The sequence below is a fragment of the Dipteris shenzhenensis genome, chromosome 6 (assembly GCF_047967505.1).
Source record: "Dipteris shenzhenensis isolate YYH24624 ecotype China chromosome 6, Dip_SZ_1.0, whole genome shotgun sequence".
Taxonomy (NCBI): Eukaryota; Viridiplantae; Streptophyta; class Polypodiopsida; order Gleicheniales; family Dipteridaceae; genus Dipteris; species Dipteris shenzhenensis.
In genome coordinates, this window is record NC_141601.1 from 34,665,919 (window position 1) to 34,682,835 (window position 16,917).

The 16,917-nt window shown below is 41.6% G+C and overlaps 1 protein-coding gene across 1 annotated transcript; it reads left to right on the plus strand.

The window, feature by feature from the left end:
* The first annotated feature begins 7,789 nt into the window (after window positions 1–7,789).
* LOC147901100 (pentatricopeptide repeat-containing protein At3g02330, mitochondrial-like) lies at window positions 7,790–9,820 on the plus strand. The gene has a single exon (XM_087376431.1). The coding sequence runs from the start codon at window positions 7,790–7,792 to the stop codon at window positions 9,818–9,820; it is 2,031 nt and encodes a 676-aa protein (XP_087232557.1).
* Window positions 9,821–16,917: the final 7,097 nt, after the last annotated feature.

Genomic DNA, 16,917 nt, shown 5'->3' on the forward strand with positions numbered 1-16,917 from the left:
CCAAGTCCTGTGATAGCTACAAGTACTTGAAAAAGAGGTTGTTCATCTACAAAGAAAGGGCAAAGGGAAGAGGAAGAACATGAAGAGAATGTAGAGGGTCTTGAAATGGACTCAAATTCAAAAGCAGAAATGTTGTCAACAACGAAGAACCTAAATCTTCGCTTGAATGAGACAGTGAGAGATGAGGATCTAGGATACATATGGGGCCAGAAGACTTGTGTTATACATGCTTAATTGGTGGTGAAAGTAGGCATCTTCACGAACAACAGGACCTTAGATAAAACCTATGCTAAAAATATTTTTGAGGCTTTGATTAATGGGGAAAAACCAGTTGTTTTAAATGTGGTAATCCATCCAAGGGGATATTGGCTAGTTAAAGGACGTTGTAATGAATCCATCCCTTTCAAGCAGCCTCAAGATTTTGAGATGGAATTCACTAAGCTCCTCGAAAAACAAGTTTCCTCACTTCAGGAAGGACAACATTCAGTGGATGATCGAGAACGACATATAAAGGATGCTAGAAGAAATTTCTTAGCTCACTACATATTTGAGGCCATGAACGGTCAGCACTATGCTTATGCTTGTAATGAGCATTCTAGAGAGGCATACAACAAAGGAGAAATTACTTATGACACCTTCGTGAATGTGCCTCAATTCCACTACTATTTTTCACGCATTTGTATCTTTAAAAATACAAAAAAATATTTGATTGAGTCAAAGACTTAATCTTGATATTCATGCACTATGAAAGATCATTTCCACTTCACAAATGTTGCTCAAAGCTAGGACCATATGGAGAACTTTTAATTCTCTTGTGACCACTCTCAAAAGAGTTGCTACTAAAGTGGAAGCGAAAAGTATTGTTGACTTTTACACATGCTTGAGTGCAATTATACCAAGGGGAAAGCAAGAAAGGACAGAGGTGATGACAAGCTTTAAGACAGTAAGGGACAGTTATCAAGACTGCATAAGCATACTTTTTCGCAGTGATGAAGTTTTTGATCAGATAACAAAATTATGTCTTGCATGTGAGAAGGGAGATGTCACATATGAGGCTCCGTCATTTAATAAAGACAAGGCAAAGAAGAATGAGAAAAAAGAGATGACGGCTCGGATGTGGAGGCCTGTAAGAAACTTGCCAGAAAAATATGCAAGTACTGTTGCAGAGAAATTAATGTCCAAAGAATGGTTTTTTGGAAAAAGGAACAAAGATCATTGCCTAGAAGATTGCATCATCCAGCAGGTCAAGCGTGATGCAGTAAAGAGTGTGATTGAATATTTGTTAGAAAAAAAAACATTCCAATCAGTCAATGTAAAGTTGATCATAATATTGTGAAGCAGATGGCATCAGCTTTACCGTCGGCTAAACAGAAGGCTTGGGCGCACAAATGGGTGAAGGTATAAGAGGATGGGTCTGAAGTTACTCCTTCTATGGCGAATGACATTCTGGAAAATGTGCATGCATATGTACAAAATATCAACAATGAGCACACTCTCAAAAAAGCAAAAACTTTGAGCAGGGGCTTTTTCTCATACATGAGATAATTTCAGAGTCTAGAAAGAGTGTAGAGTGTAAGGGAGTTTTATTGAATGACTGCTTGTCCAACGACACTGCTTGGGAGAAGCCTTAGCTTTTCTTTGTCTATGAAATATCACTTGACAATATTTGTTAACTCCCTGGCAGAATATTACATACCACCATTGGTAGAGTGGGACTATGTAACATCGTCATATTTGCTGATAAAAAAGATAAGGAAAATATGTCTGCTACACTAGAAAAACAATATGGTAATGAGCTTAAGATTTACAATGATACTCAAGAAAGAGGGACAAGAGAGAACGGGGTCTCAAAATACAAAGTCTTGAAACCTTTTTCTTGTGAAGAGCCCTTATAATAATCACTCCTTATGGAACAACATAAGAGGGAATGCAAAGAGATTGCAACTAATGCTGGAAGTGCATGAAGCTCCAAGTCTCCTCCATCGTAATGCCAATCACTATGAAAGGTTAGCAAAAGGTGCTGATCTTTTAATTAGTATGATGGAATTTTTGCTGTCGCCCGGATGGGAAGTCACCTTGTGTCGAATGGGACATTTTTTTAAAGCTCTTATAAGAAAAGAACACCTTGTAAATATTATTGAGAACCTTGTTTGCTTGGAATACCTTGATACCATGGCTGCTCTCACAATGAAGTATGATAAAAAAGGTCCAATCTCACATGAAGAGGATGCTGACATAGAGATGGCTATGTATGATGAGAGCAAGAAAGAGGATGAAAATGCTGAAAGTGATGGATATGATAGTGAGGACACCAACGATAGTGAGGAAGTTAAAGGACATGGATATGACACTCACCTTGCCTCAGATGCTTACATAAAAAGACCACGAAGATATCTAAAGGTATGAAAACTTATCCTTAATTTTATTCATTTATTTAAAAAGACTTTTTTAAAATTATAATTAATTTAAATATTTGAATCTCTTAATTATTTTCTTTTTATAGGGGGAGGAAAAGGAGGAGGATGAGGAGGACATAGCTAGAGTAGAGAATATAGGAAACTCATCTCAAGAAAACGAAGCTGCTCTCGCTATTCATCGAATGAGTCTAGAAAATAATCATACCTTGCAGTAGATGGGGAAGCCATTTCAAGTTAGGTTTCAAGTACCTCTTACTTTTCTGTTCGATGAAGAGGACATTTCAATCCTCTTAAATCTAACAAAGAGGTTAATGACAAAGTCATAATAGTCATCCTCAAGTTTGACACAAACTTTTCCTTGACTTTATGCCTTTGTATTTCCATTGGATCAAATGAACTAATATTCTTTTCTTTTTATTATAGTATGGTTTTACAACTTCCTCTATAGATACAAAGACATGCATATATGGTCGATCCTCTTGTTTTTAATGTACTTAGCAACAAGCCAAAGACCATAGACAATGTTTGCAAGTGGTTGCAACCTATTGGATTTGACTAAGGCACGAGTTATCTTTATTGCATATTACGAGGAGTGAGTATCAATCCTTACTTAGTTTATCTCTTACATTGTGGAGGATTATGTCAAATAATAATTATTCTTAATTGATAATGTAGCTCGCATTGGAGATTTGTGACTGTGGAAATCTTAGCCAAGCAATGTTTCTTTGTCAATTCAATAGCATCTGTCCATGGCAGTGTATAACCTACTTGTGTCACAATTACTTCCATGAGATGCATCATATGCAATGCGCACATTCATTTATGTTATCTATTATGATGTGGTGTGAAATGAAAGGTTTGGAATAAAGTCAGTGGAGCATTGGAAATGCTCCACTTTAAGTAAGTGGAGCATTGGGAATCGATACTTGGAAGTGAAAGATTATGAATAGTTATTATGTTCTTCTCATCATACATTTAATATTGCAATAGTTTGCTTAATATTGAAACTTTTGAAGGTGTTTGTTAACACCATTATAAATATTATGATAGTTTGCAAAGTGGCACTTTTGAAGGTGTTTGTTAACACCATACAATCCTATTATGAGAGTTAACAACTACTGAATCTTATCTTGTGGTGTAACTTATCTACGCCACGTTAAATTTTATAATTTTGATTTCATCTCCTTTAAAAATCTCTAAAAAATTGCTTGCTTTTATGTTTTCATTTGTGCTTAAAAGAGTGGGTTTTATCAACGCATTCCTTCTTTATGTACTTCATGAAGCACTCATGTGTGCCAAGAACCTACCCATCCTCTTCTACTCCACCTCAGCAACTCTCCTAATGAGGATGCAATAGGTCTTTCACATGGAATTTATGCACTACATTATTCACCTCTCTACCACAATGATCTAGCACTTTCACACACCATTGTCTTTCCCACCTTGGCCACATCATCCAACCTATTTGCATTGCCATGGAAGTTTACTAGCATACATATGGTGAAGCAATCAATTTGCAGCACACACAGCCCTCTCAACATCATTGTGAGTTTTGCAAGATGAAAGCAAGCTCAACCAAGATGCATGAATATGTTCAACTGGCACCTCTTCCAGTAGTCCTCTTCGCCCAAGAGGATAATCATGCACACATGTAATGCTCGGCCGAGGGTCTTGTGCAATGCTCCCACATCATAGAAGCAAAGTATAAGCAACAATCAGAATCCAGATTTCCACGTCTACAAGCAGTGAGAACATAGATGAAGGTGATGCTGTTTGGCATGATATCATCAGCTAAACAGAGGCATTGCCTGCTTGCCATGCCCATTTTGGGCACTCATCAATCATGCCACTCCAGGAGACCACATCTTGCTATGGAATCTCTACAAACACTACCCTTGCATCATATAGGATGCTTCACTTGCCATACATATGGATGAGGGCTATACCCACAGTGGCTCTTTGTCCACAAGGGAAAATCCAGAGATAAGGTGGATGGACTAGATGTGGAGACAACCACATACCTAGTTTAGGATTTGTTGTCGTAGTTAGTTGCATTCTAGTAACTCCATTTCCACTTCTCCAACAGATGCCTCAAACAAAGTAAATATCACACCTAGCATAGCAATATACCTCGCCTGAACCTATACTCTCATGGTTATCATACTCTCATGGTTATCATTGTAGCCCCTTAATATAGACCACCTTGATACAATGGCATGACAATGCTATAGACCATCCTGAGGCACTGGCATGACAATGTCACACATTAACAAATACTATAGTTCATGTTCTCTTGTTTGCAACATTAGCGCCATAGCTTCTGTTTAGCCCATCCTGAGAGGAAAACTCATCACCAAACCATCTATAAATTCGCACACTAGATGCAACCTCCACATTTCTTGGTCAAAATGTAAAACATCAAAATTTTTAAACACATTCAAAACCTCAACTTTAAGTTTAGTTGGTCTTGTAGAGGCAGCAAGATATATGGTTTGAAAGTTCATGCTGAAATTCATCAAAGCATATTGCATAATGAAATTTCATCAGTCTCCTATTGGAATGGTGATGACTACTTATCCATAGCTCTTCAAAATCTTACAAGGCGTGAGCATGGCCAACTATTTACTATCCACCTTTTGACCAGTTGGTCCCTAAGAATGTTCACATTGATGACATAGTGTACATTGACTACCCCTCATCCAGCATCATGGTGAACTCCTGATTGTGAAGCAAATTTTGAGAGAGGGAGGAGGGTAGGGGGGACCAGCGCAAAAGTCAAGGGGGGAAGTAAATGCCCTAGGAGGTGGTGGGGCCAAGAGGGACACAAGTGGGAGCCTAGTGGGAAGCAAGGGAGGTCTCTCTACTAGTGAAGGGCCAATATAGAATCCTCCATTCTTTTAATGCCCAAGCCTTCCCATTGGCTATATTGCTAATCACAAATCTTAAGGGCCTAATCCAAGAGGCCCTTTTTTAGTCCAAAATTTCCCTAATGTCGTATGCAACCAACCACCATGCTGGTGATCACTTATCTTGTACTCCCACCTTGCTAGTATTGATCCTAAATTGTGAGACCACTTATGCTATGCTTCCACCGTGTTGATTGTGATCCTAAAACAACTTGTTTGTATAAAGGAAGAAAGATCCTAAAACAGCTTGTTTGTACAGAGAAAATGTGTATTCGAATGGCTGCAAACATTTGACAACTCGGCCAGTAATTAAAGAGTGGTTTCATTAAGTACTGAATAGATACATTTCATACATTGAGGTCTTTCAGCTACATTTTGTTGCTTAGAGGTCTTTTAGGTACATTTGGTTGCTTGGAGGATGGCCCTTCTTGCTCCTTTCCTTCAGGGGCTTGGTTCCACATTTTACTTTTTGCTTTGAGATCCCTGTGTGTAGAAGCATAGATATGCTTTTAGCATCCTTCAACTTTCACTTCCTCAATTTATTTGAATTAGCTAGTACTGTAATCTTCTCCGTAAAAAGCCATGACATTTATAGGCCTATGCTCTAATCCTTCCATCACATCTCGAATTTCTCTTGCCAGATTGGATAATTGATCCCATCCAACTTTGCATAGGTCCATATTGGATAATTGGTCCCATCCAACTTTGCAGCCTCACTAGGTTTTGGTATAACTACGCTTGATGCCATGGCAAAGTGTGCCTTGGAAATCTTGCTTTTATCTAAACAAAGTGCAAACACACTTATAACAATTACACTAGACCACCTCTATCTTGCAAAACCTCCCAACTCAATCGCAGATATAGATCCTCCAATACATCCTCTAGGGCTCTCGCACCAACTGTCACCTTCTTGCTTATTATACCATGCATGAACTTCCCAGCCATGATGCCATGTTAGACATGCCTTGCGTGCTATGCCAACGCACTATGCATAGTAGAGAAAAATAGGGTTATTAACCCACAAGGTTAGTTACAAACATGGATCCTAAAGAATGTTGGAAGGCGCAGGATGTGAACTTGAGGAATGCTCATTGGGAGCAATGATCCATAGACCACTATTTGTGGAGTCAGAGTCTCCGGGTGGAGCCTTGCTGGAGGGGATCTATGCGGAACAGTCATCAGGATCTCTTTAGAAAATGATCAGCTTGGAGCATTATAAAAATACCATGCAGATGGTTGATATCACTTAGGGAGATGTCAGGGAACGGTCGTCCAACTTAGCTTAGATGGAGATTGGATGATGCGAGGAATGTAGCGTACGTACCTGGAGCAGACCGTGTTGAAGGACGGAGAGTAGAGTTTACCTGGCTTTCGCTCGCCAGCTGTTCCCCCGTTCCGCTTCACCTTCGTTCCACCTTCTCAGTGATGCAGGGCAGCTCTCATGCAGAGCTGCATGATATGGTGGGAGGACAGCTGCATGCATGCATGCCCATGGTGCATAGGTGCGACGCCGTGCGCTGAAAAAGGTAGGCGGCCCTCCAAAAGCGCCGTCGGCCAGAGTTCCCTCAGCCCTGCCCCGTAGAACGCGGTCCAAATCCTCGCGACTGGCGCCAGCTGCACGATCCGCTGCCTCCACCATGCACCGTCGATCAGCTGAACCACCATGTCAGCACATGGTCCTGAGGCTCAGCCGCCCCACTCTGCTGAGTTACATCAGTCAGCTCAGCTTGCTTGTCACGGTATAATTACTACCCACCAATGTTTGGAATGCTGATGAGGCGGAGGGTGGAAGGATGAGAAAGGCATCAGGCAGACAGTAAACAGCTTCACCCAGTAGATGAAAATTTGAGGTGTGTCAATATGGAAGGGTATGCATCGCCCATTTCCTACATCTTTAGAGGCAAGAGGATGATGCACAACTATGTGGGAAAGTTTGAGGATTGTGCGTCCTTCTCGATGCAAGCAAGGGCATGGACGCAGCTTTTTTCTGCCTGATTAGACTAGAAAGCTCTTCCAACATGAGTAATCGACACCTCCTCATTGTGCCCACGTTGCTGGATGTGGTGGACAGGGCAAAGGCACAAGGTATTGACATAGTCACTCTCCCCGCCCACACTTCACACAGGTTCTAGGTGATGCTCCAAGCAGACGCAGTGGTGGGTATCTGACAATGCTCAATTTTAGTTTGATATGTCGATTGTTTTAGATTAAGAACAATGCAAGGGTTTCCTATGCCGTTAGCAGTGCGACATAAGTGTCAGTTTCATGTAGCGCCGAGCCTTTGATCCTATAGGTAAGCCATTCCTGAACGCAGAGATGGCCAACCCGATTGCAGCAGCCAGAAGCACGTTGTTGGGGCAGATGTGGTTCTTAGCTTCTATGCAGTGTGAAAGTCCATCGATGGGATAGACTCGTTGTAACCCAAAAGCCGAGCAGATGCGCTTCTCTTCTTGCGCCTAATTAATCATGGCCTTAGAGCTGAGGCTGCTCCTCTGCAGTCATTCTCTTGGTGCAGACAGAGATGACAAAAGGTTGCCTCAGCTTCAAGAGGGTGTCGATTTTTATAACAGGAGGGAAGAACGTTTTAAGATGAACAACTTGATGCATGTATTTGTGAAGCGTGGCAGCATTGTGGATGCACGACGTGTCTTTGACAGCATGCCAAAACGCAACGTCGTATCATGGACCATTATGATCATGGGGTATGCCCAGCAGGAACAGGGTGCACAGGCTTTGGAGTTGTATGCACACATGCAGCAGGAAGGTGTCCAACCAAATGATCGAACATTTGTTGGTGCATTGAAGGCTTGCAGTAGCCTGGCAGCACTGAAAGATAAAAAACAAGCTGACAAATTTACTACTATAGGGTGCCTGTTGGAAGGTAGAGCCATCCATTCCCAAGTAATAAAGAGCGGCTTTGAGTCAGATGCATTCGTGGGAACGACCTTAGTGGATATGTACGGAAAATGTGGGAGCATAAAGGATGCATGGAGTGTGTTTCATGAGTTACCTCATTGTAATGTGGCCACCTGGACTACCATGATCCTGGGTTTTGCTGAGCAAGAAGAAAGTCTACAGGCTTTGGAACTATATGCACGGATGCACCAGGGAGGTGTCCAACCAAATGATCGAACTTTTGTTGGTGCCTTAAAGGCTTGCAGTAGCCTGGCAGCACTAGAAGAGGCAAAACAACTTGATGGGAAAATTGGAAAACTAAGGAGCTTGACAAAAGGCCGAGAGATCCACTCTCAAATAGTACAGAGTGGTTTTGAGTCAAATGTATTTGTGGGAACCGCCTTGCTAAATATGTACACAAAATGTATGAGCATAGAGGATGCATCATGTGTTTGTGACAGATTGCATCATCGTGATGTGGTTACATGGACTACCATGATCCTGGGGTATGCTGAGCTAGAAGAGTGTGTGCTGGCTTTGGACTTGTATGCAATGATGCACAAGGAATGTGTCCAACCTGATGCCCAAAGCTTCCTTGGTGCACTGAAGGTGTATACTAGCCTTGCAACATTGGAAGAGGGGGCACAAGTTGGTGGGAAACTTGTGAAAATAGGATGCCTGGTAAAAGGTAGAGCCATCCATGCCCAAGTAGTGAGCAGTGGGTTTGAGTCAAATGTATATGTTGGAAACACTTTGGTGAATCTGTATGCAAAATGTGGGAGCATGGAGGATGCACGGCGCGTATTTGACGAATTGCCTCACCTTGATGAGGTTTCCTGGACTAACATGATCTTGGGTTATGCCGAGCAAGAAGAACATGAGGCTGCTTTAAAACTTTATGCACAAATGCAAGAGCAAGGTCTGTCACTAAGCAATCTTACCTTTGTTGCTGTTCTGAAAGCATGTGGAAACACAGCTTCTCTGGAACTCGGGAAAGAAATACATTTTCAGATTTGCAGGGCTGGTTTAGAGACTGATGTAAAAGTGGCAACTAGTCTTATTGACATGTATGCTAAATGTGGGAGCATGATCGATGGCCAACAGGTGTTTGATACGTTGACAACCAGGGATGCTGTAGCATGGAGTGCATTGATTGCAGGATATGCTGGCCAGGGAGACAGTGAACTTGCGTTGAATTTGTTTGAGAGAATGAGACAGGAAGGCATATGTCCAACGGATTTCACATTTCTTATTGTTCTTACTGCATGTAGTCATGTGGGTCTAGTGGACAGGGCCCAGAACTGCTTTCATGCTATGTGCAAGCAGTATGGAATTGTCCCCACTCGCAAGCACTATACTTGCATGGTTGATATCCTCAGCCGTGCAGGCAGAGTTGGTGAGGCAGTGGCAATGGTGAAGAAGATGCCTTTTGAACCTGATGTTGTTGTATGGTTGATAGTATTGGGTGCGTGTCGAACATGGAAAAATGTAGTGGTTGGAAGACATGCCTTTGAAAATGTCGTGAGAATAGATGAGAAAGTTCCTGCAGCATATGTCTTGATGGCAAACATTTATGCTGATGCTCAAATGCAGGAAGACTGATAAGATATGGGCAATGAGAAACAAAGCTCAAGCATCTATTTGATGTCCTTTGACCATGGCAACTGGAGAGGATATTGGAAACTTCTTACCATGCTTAGTATTAAACCGTCTAATTACTGACCATTTGTTTATTCGTGTAATAGTATGTTCCCTGTACCATTGAAATTGTAAGCCTCACTAGCATGCCATCGATTATTGAACTATAGTGCAATATCCGTCATTCTCCTTTTTGACTTTGAAGCATTTACAATAGTATACTATTGAAATTACTATTGAAGTCACCTCTTGTCTTTACAATTATAAGCTATCTTTGATAATGAAATAGAGTTAATCAATCCAAGAGCTATATCTCCATTGAACAAGCATTTGCATAAAATGTGGAGCAATCATGGAAGTGAAAAATATAGAAACAACAGAGATGTAAGAATTGCTAAATTGTACAATTGAAATATACCTAGAGATTGTCAAATATTTGCCATTGTGTAGTAGTAATTGGCTCACTAATTTCAGGAGAGCTTTAAGTATGGATTACATCTACCTCCTAATTTACTCACTAGACAAGTGAGGCCTTTAGGTGATTTTACGTGATTATGGACTCGATCATAGATTTTGACCATCCTCAAAAAATATCCGAATTGTGTGGTGGTGTATCACATCATGTGCCATGTTGCTAGCTTGGCTAATGGCTTGCCACATCCCTTTTAACAAAGTTCTATAGAAAAAGTGCATGTTCGATCTTACATGGGATATGATGATTAAAAAGGCAAGGCATGGCCTAAAAGCCAAAAAAAAAAGAGGGATTCACTTGTCCTATATGGGCCTTACATAAACAATATATCCTTGTAGTATATTAGAAGCACGTGTATGTGCTTAATTTAAAAAAAAAAGGCCCTTGAATAGGGGCTGCCCTATTAATCCATCATCTCCCCTTTTAAATGTGGCTCTATGAATGCTCTCCAATCAACCATTCTCTCCAAATTCCTCCTTTCGAGAGCCTCCAAATTTTTTCCCAATTCAAAACATCATATCCTCCAATGTCATCACATCCCTTGACTTTAACTCGCCAGAGTTAACACTAAATATTTGATCTATGTCTTCATGTGTATGACTGACAAGAAGAAAACCAACTTCTATTCAAACCAACCAACATAGAGCATAAACCAAATATATATCTATTCTTGTTTTCTCTCCAACAGTTATCAGCCTGTATACGCAAGGTGCGAGGTAAACATCCATGCACATCTCTAACCTTCTGTATTGCTTTCATGATGGATGTTGCCACTTGGTTACTATCGTGTTCATGCACATTGAGGTAAGTATATAAAGTGTTATCAAGGTCACCTTGATAAGAAATGGTAATCCTAGTATGGGGTACATTAGGAAGTCCCCAATGGTAAAAATCTAGTCGAGAGCTAATTTCAAATATCGTAGTCACTCATAGACATGGGAAAAATGCTAATAACGATTGCAAGGGTCATCGAAGTCTAAAAAACCCAAAGATTGGAAGGATCATTAAGGGTGGGTCATTGTGTGTGTGTGTGTGTGTGTGCGCACACACACACACACGCATGCATGCATGCACGTGCACGTGCACGTGTGTGTTGCATGCGCATGCACGCACATGCGTGTGTGCATGTGTGTGCACAGACGCACATGCACAAATGCATGTCTATGTGATGCTATTAAAGTAAAAAGTGATCAATAGACTCTCAATAGGTCTACCTAGAATCCCATGCGTTGTGGTTTACCTACTTAGAAAAAAATTTTCAAACTTATTAACTCTTTAACAACATCTCTATTAATATTGAAATGGCTTTTAGTTTATCTACTTGAGAGCTGTGCCTTGTGGTTAATCTGCATGTACAATTTCTAGGTCAAAAACCTCTCTATTAATACTATATATATATATTTTTGCAATGCAAGTCATTTTGACTGGCTTCCACTATGCATTTCATGGTTTTCCAAAATGTTCTATTCGAGCTCTTGACTTGGCCATTTTCCTTGGGGCAGTAGGGAGTGGACTTTTCATAAACAATAAGGAATTCACTCATAAGGATTTGTATGATCTCGTTGACGAAGTGAGTTTCTCAATCGCTGACTATCTCCATGGGGAGGCCAAAGCGTAATATAACATTCTCATATAGGAATTTAGCTGTTGCCCTAGTGTTAGATTTCCTAGTTGCCTTGGCTTCTAAAACTTGTTATAGTAATCAATCACAATGATAATATATCACGCTTGCTTTCCTTTTGCTGCTGCCAGACTTACAGGTCTAATGAAATTAATACCCCACTTTTTCAAAGGGTTAATTTGTAAGAATTCCCATGAGGGACATGTAGTCCTTCTTTTGAGGTATGCCATGCTCTTTGGCAAGGGTCACAGTATTCAGCAAATTCAGGGACATGTAGTCCTTCTTTTGAGGTATGCCATGCTCTTTGGTAAGGGTCACAGTATTAAGCCGCATCCGCAAAACTGTGGGCCACCATAACCAAAATTGTGATGCCTTGTGGGCCATGATTTCTCCTACCAATGTCCTCATACTATGCCCGAGTTGGTGGCTTCTTCCAACACCTCAATGAATTCATCTTCGTGAACATTGTGATGCATGATGCCATCCTTTCCCATCTAATACAATTGACCAGCAATTAGTTGATATGGTGCTGCATCCTTGATAAGTTTTTGGGCTCTATCCTTGCTCAGGGACTTGTCTTGGGGAAACCCATTAGCCAAAAAGTGGCTAATATTTTGTGGCCATCTTGGTATTAAGTCAATAAGGAATCATGGGGCATTAGGGAGATTGTTGATGACATTTGCTAGCTCTTCATTGGGAATCTTAGACATATGGTCTGCCATAAAGTGAGTTCTTCCCTTAAAAACCACGATGGTGGTATCAAAATCTAATAATATTATCATCCAATGCATGATGCGTCCGGTCATATATGCTTTATTTATCAAAATGGATAGTGTCTGTCCCTTAACTTGCCTTAGGCCATTGCTCGAATCTTTCTTGGCATTTGCACACCAACTGCTATGCTTCAGCAAGGTGTTGCCTCTCAATGACAAGGTCTAAGTATTCTCCTTGCCCTTTGGGGGTTGTGGGTTTCCTATAGGTCAGCACACCCCAAGTTTCATCCCTTCCTTTTGGTGGTCAATTGGATTGATTATCGACCAAGGGAGTATGATAGGAAGAGGATGAGGTGGAGAGGGTGGTTGTCTCGTGGTCGTGTCCTCATTGGACCCATTTTGAATAGTCACCTTATCGAAATATTCCCCCTGTTTAATTGCACTCTTGCCGATTTCCTCTATGCTAGCACTTTGTTTTTGTGACACTTCTTTAAGCACTTGTCAACACCACCATTGTGGTAGAATTGGGTGTCACTTTTTGCCCTTGTTAGCAATTTCTTACACTTTTGACCTGGTGCCTTGTATGTAGGGGACAATAAGAGCACCTCGTAGTGCTATCATCTTACAATTTTGACCCGGAACTCCTCGTATGCAAGGGACAATACGAGCACCTCATAATTGAAATAACCTTTTTCATAGCAACTTCTGTCAAGGCACTGGAAGAGGGAACTCAACTTGGAGGTGAGCTCAATCGAGCACAACTTCGACAGCAAAGCGGACAGGAAACTCAATATGGTGGTGAGCTCTAGCACACTAATGCATTCTCAATGTGTTAGAGCTGATCACCAAGTTGAGTTCCTTCCCCAGTGCCAAAGGTTGTGCGCAATTACGTGAGGCTCAACACCAAGTTGAGCTCTCTCCCAGTGCCTCACGGAACAACGACGACCCGTTTCCCTTGGCTCCCCATCCTACAACATGGTTGGTCATGAGGTTTTTCTTTCAAGTCTTCAAGAAATTGCCTTCATGATAGCAACTTCTTTCAAGGCAATGGTGGGGTTATTAAGGAATTACTTCTTTTAAGGCACTAGGAGAGGGAACTCAACTTGGCGGCGGCGAGCTCAATCCAGCACAACATTCGACAATGGTGGACAGGGAACTCAATCTGGTGTGGTGAGCTCTAGCACACTGACGCATTCTCTCAGTGTGTTACAACATCACCAAGTTTGAGTTCTCCTTCCCCAGTGCCGAAGGTTGTGATCAATTATGAGAGTCTCATCACCAAGTTGAGTTCTCTGCCAGTGCCTCACCGAACAAAGACGACCTGTTTCCCTTGGCTACTTATCTTGCAACTCCCTTGGTCATGGCTATGGCTGGTGGAGTGTTGCAGGATGGAGAGCCAAGGAAAACAATGGATCCCATGACTTGGGTAGCATTATGAAGGGGCGTTGAGGTTGCAGCATAAGATTCATCATAGGGGTAGAAGGGGGCTTGGAGAGGGTGTGGAAGGGGTAGGAGATAAATTTTCCTGGGTGAAGTGAATTGTTTCTCTGCCCTTAAGGCCTTTATATAGCTAGACTTGCGGCCCTCCCACTCTTTTCCCTACCGTTGGGTGCCTATCGCTACTAAGAGCACAGAATCCACCCACTGAATTTTGCTGGTAGCCCAGCTTAGCATAGGCAGTCATCTACATCATTGTCTAGACATGATGTGTGATTAGATGGTTGCCATGCTAGAATTTCTTGGTCATCGGAGCCAAGATCATGATAGATCAATAGGAAGAGGGGGGAGGAGCAGTGGCACATGCACCCAGCTTACTGGTACCCTAGCCTAACCTAGGTGGTCATTTACATCATTGTCTAGCCACCATGACGAGCGACTAGATTGTTGCCATGGGAGAATTCCTCGGTCATCAGAGCCAAGATCATAATAATTTAATGGGATGAGGGGGGAGGAGCGATGACACATACACCTAGCTTTGCTGGTAGCCTAGCCTAGTGCAGGCAGTCATATACATCATCGTTTAGCCATGACATGCGATTAGGTGGTTGCTCATGACGTGTGATTAAATGGTAATTCAAACAGTGTGATATGTTGTTACACTCTATCTCTAGCTTAATGCTAGTTCTCATTATAAACTATTGTTATTACAGCATGAAAACTGACTGAATGCTAATCTAAGCTTGTGAACTAGATGCAAAGTCATTGTTATTACAGTCTGATTTCGGCTCAATGCTAATCTAAGCGTGTGATATTACAGTCTAATTATGACTGAATGCTAATCTGAACCTATGAATCAGATAGTCCCTCATGCACAGTAATTGTCACTAAAACAAGCTCGGTGGTTGCTTTGGATTAGTATACTGCTTGGGATTTACATTTTCCCTTGTTTGGGATTTACTGAAACAAGCGCACTGGTTGTTTGGGATTTTACTAAAGGTTATTTTTTATGGGGGTTTCAGGTAATCCTAAACCAACAAAAATGCAATTCGTTGCTAGTGCCTACATCCTCTAGCCAGTGCCTACCTCCTCTAGCCTTAACTGACCCAATCACGATTGCATGATGTTCCAACCACCAAGCTAGTTTAGGACAATCGCATTAAGTCCAAGCCAGCCTGGTTCTGGTGTTTGAGTTGAACCATCCACACAGTTGCATGATATTACAACCATCGGGCTGGTTTAGGACAATCACATAATTGTTGTTTGAGCTGACCTAATCATGATTGCATGATGTTCCAACCACCGAGCCGGTTTAGGACAATCACATTAAGTCCAAGCCATCCTGGTTCTAGTGTTTGAGCTGAACCAGCCACATGGTTGCATGATATTCCAATCACTGGGCTGGTTTAGGACAATCAGATTAAGTCCAGGCCAGCCTAGTAAACTATCCCAAAGCTCAATCACAAACAACCACCGGGCTGGTTTAGGCAACCACTGACCTGTGTTGTATCAAGAAATGACAAGTTAACTATCCCAAAGCTCAATCATAAACAACCATCGGGATGGTTTAGGCAACCACTGACCTGCGTTGTATCAAGCATGTGTATGATGTGCTCATCAAACATCTTGCATCTCGTCTGCTTTCTACAGATGTCCTTGTTATTTGGAGAAACTCTCGAGAGATGCACGAAGAGTGGAAGCAATGCTTGATCATCTTGATCCAAGTAGTCTATGGGCTTCAATAGAACATAAGAAAAGGAGAGACAACCTATGTGCAAAGTCATTGCAATCGTGGTGATGTTTTGGCACGAAAATACAAGGTGTTGGTAGGGTTGTCACTCTATGAACTTTAGGGTGCAGGCTAAAGCTTGTGAAGACTTGAGAATGGTATTTACATGGAATGGCCTCATGTTGCTTCCTCAACTGCTACCATTAATCGTGACATCACAGCTCATTTTCTTTGCTTTGATGGCAATGATCGAATGCGTGCATTTGCAACAATTGCTTCCTACTACTGCTGCTCTGTAAGGAGTCTTTAGATACTTATGCCTTGACCAAGCTTTTTCAGCTTCTCTATCTCGCAGCCTCTGTTTGTTTCTCTTATAAGACACGGAGAGTTACATGTTGCCATGGCAACAATCAGTGAAAGACGACAATGCCAAACCAAAATAGAGAGAAGCTAGCTTGTGAGGCAAGCAAAGAATAGAAGACAACTTACCCAAAAGAAGACAATAGGAAACCAAAGTCTGCGCAAGGTCACGTCGAGGTCCGTGCGGGTTGCAGGGCATTTGCAGGGTGGGGGTAGGTTCCAAGTACTTCATCTTCCAAGATTTGATGGGCGGGAGGTGTGAAAATTTAAAATTTGTGGGAGCAGCAAAATTTCAGCTGTCGGTTTTTCCCCCTCCGGCGATACACGTCAGCAGAATTGGATATCCCAAACAAGTGCAATGTGGCCTAAAATGCTTCAAAACACAAATAGGCTAAAGGGCACACTATCGGGTTTGATGTTGTGTATTATTAAATGCAATGACCTTTGGCATGCTTATGAGCCACATAGAAAGCAAGTGCAGGGAAAAAGAAACAATTCAAAATTGTAAATAGTGTTGGATTTATTAAAATATCTTTTCACATGCACAAATTGCACTTTTCCCAACTTCTTCCATTTTAGGGTAAATCTAGATACCAATACCAACAACTATCAATGTTTTAAGACCATCATGCACTATTCCATTTTAGGGTAAATCTAGATACCAATACCAACAACTATCAATGTTTTAAGACCATCATGCTATATCCTATAGTCTTCATGATGCATGCT

Excerpts from the sequence above, each read along its gene's own strand:
- LOC147901100 (XM_087376431.1), top strand. The coding sequence starts at position 7,790 with ATGGCCTTAGAGCTGAGGCTGCTCCTCTGCAGTCATTCTCTTGGTGCA.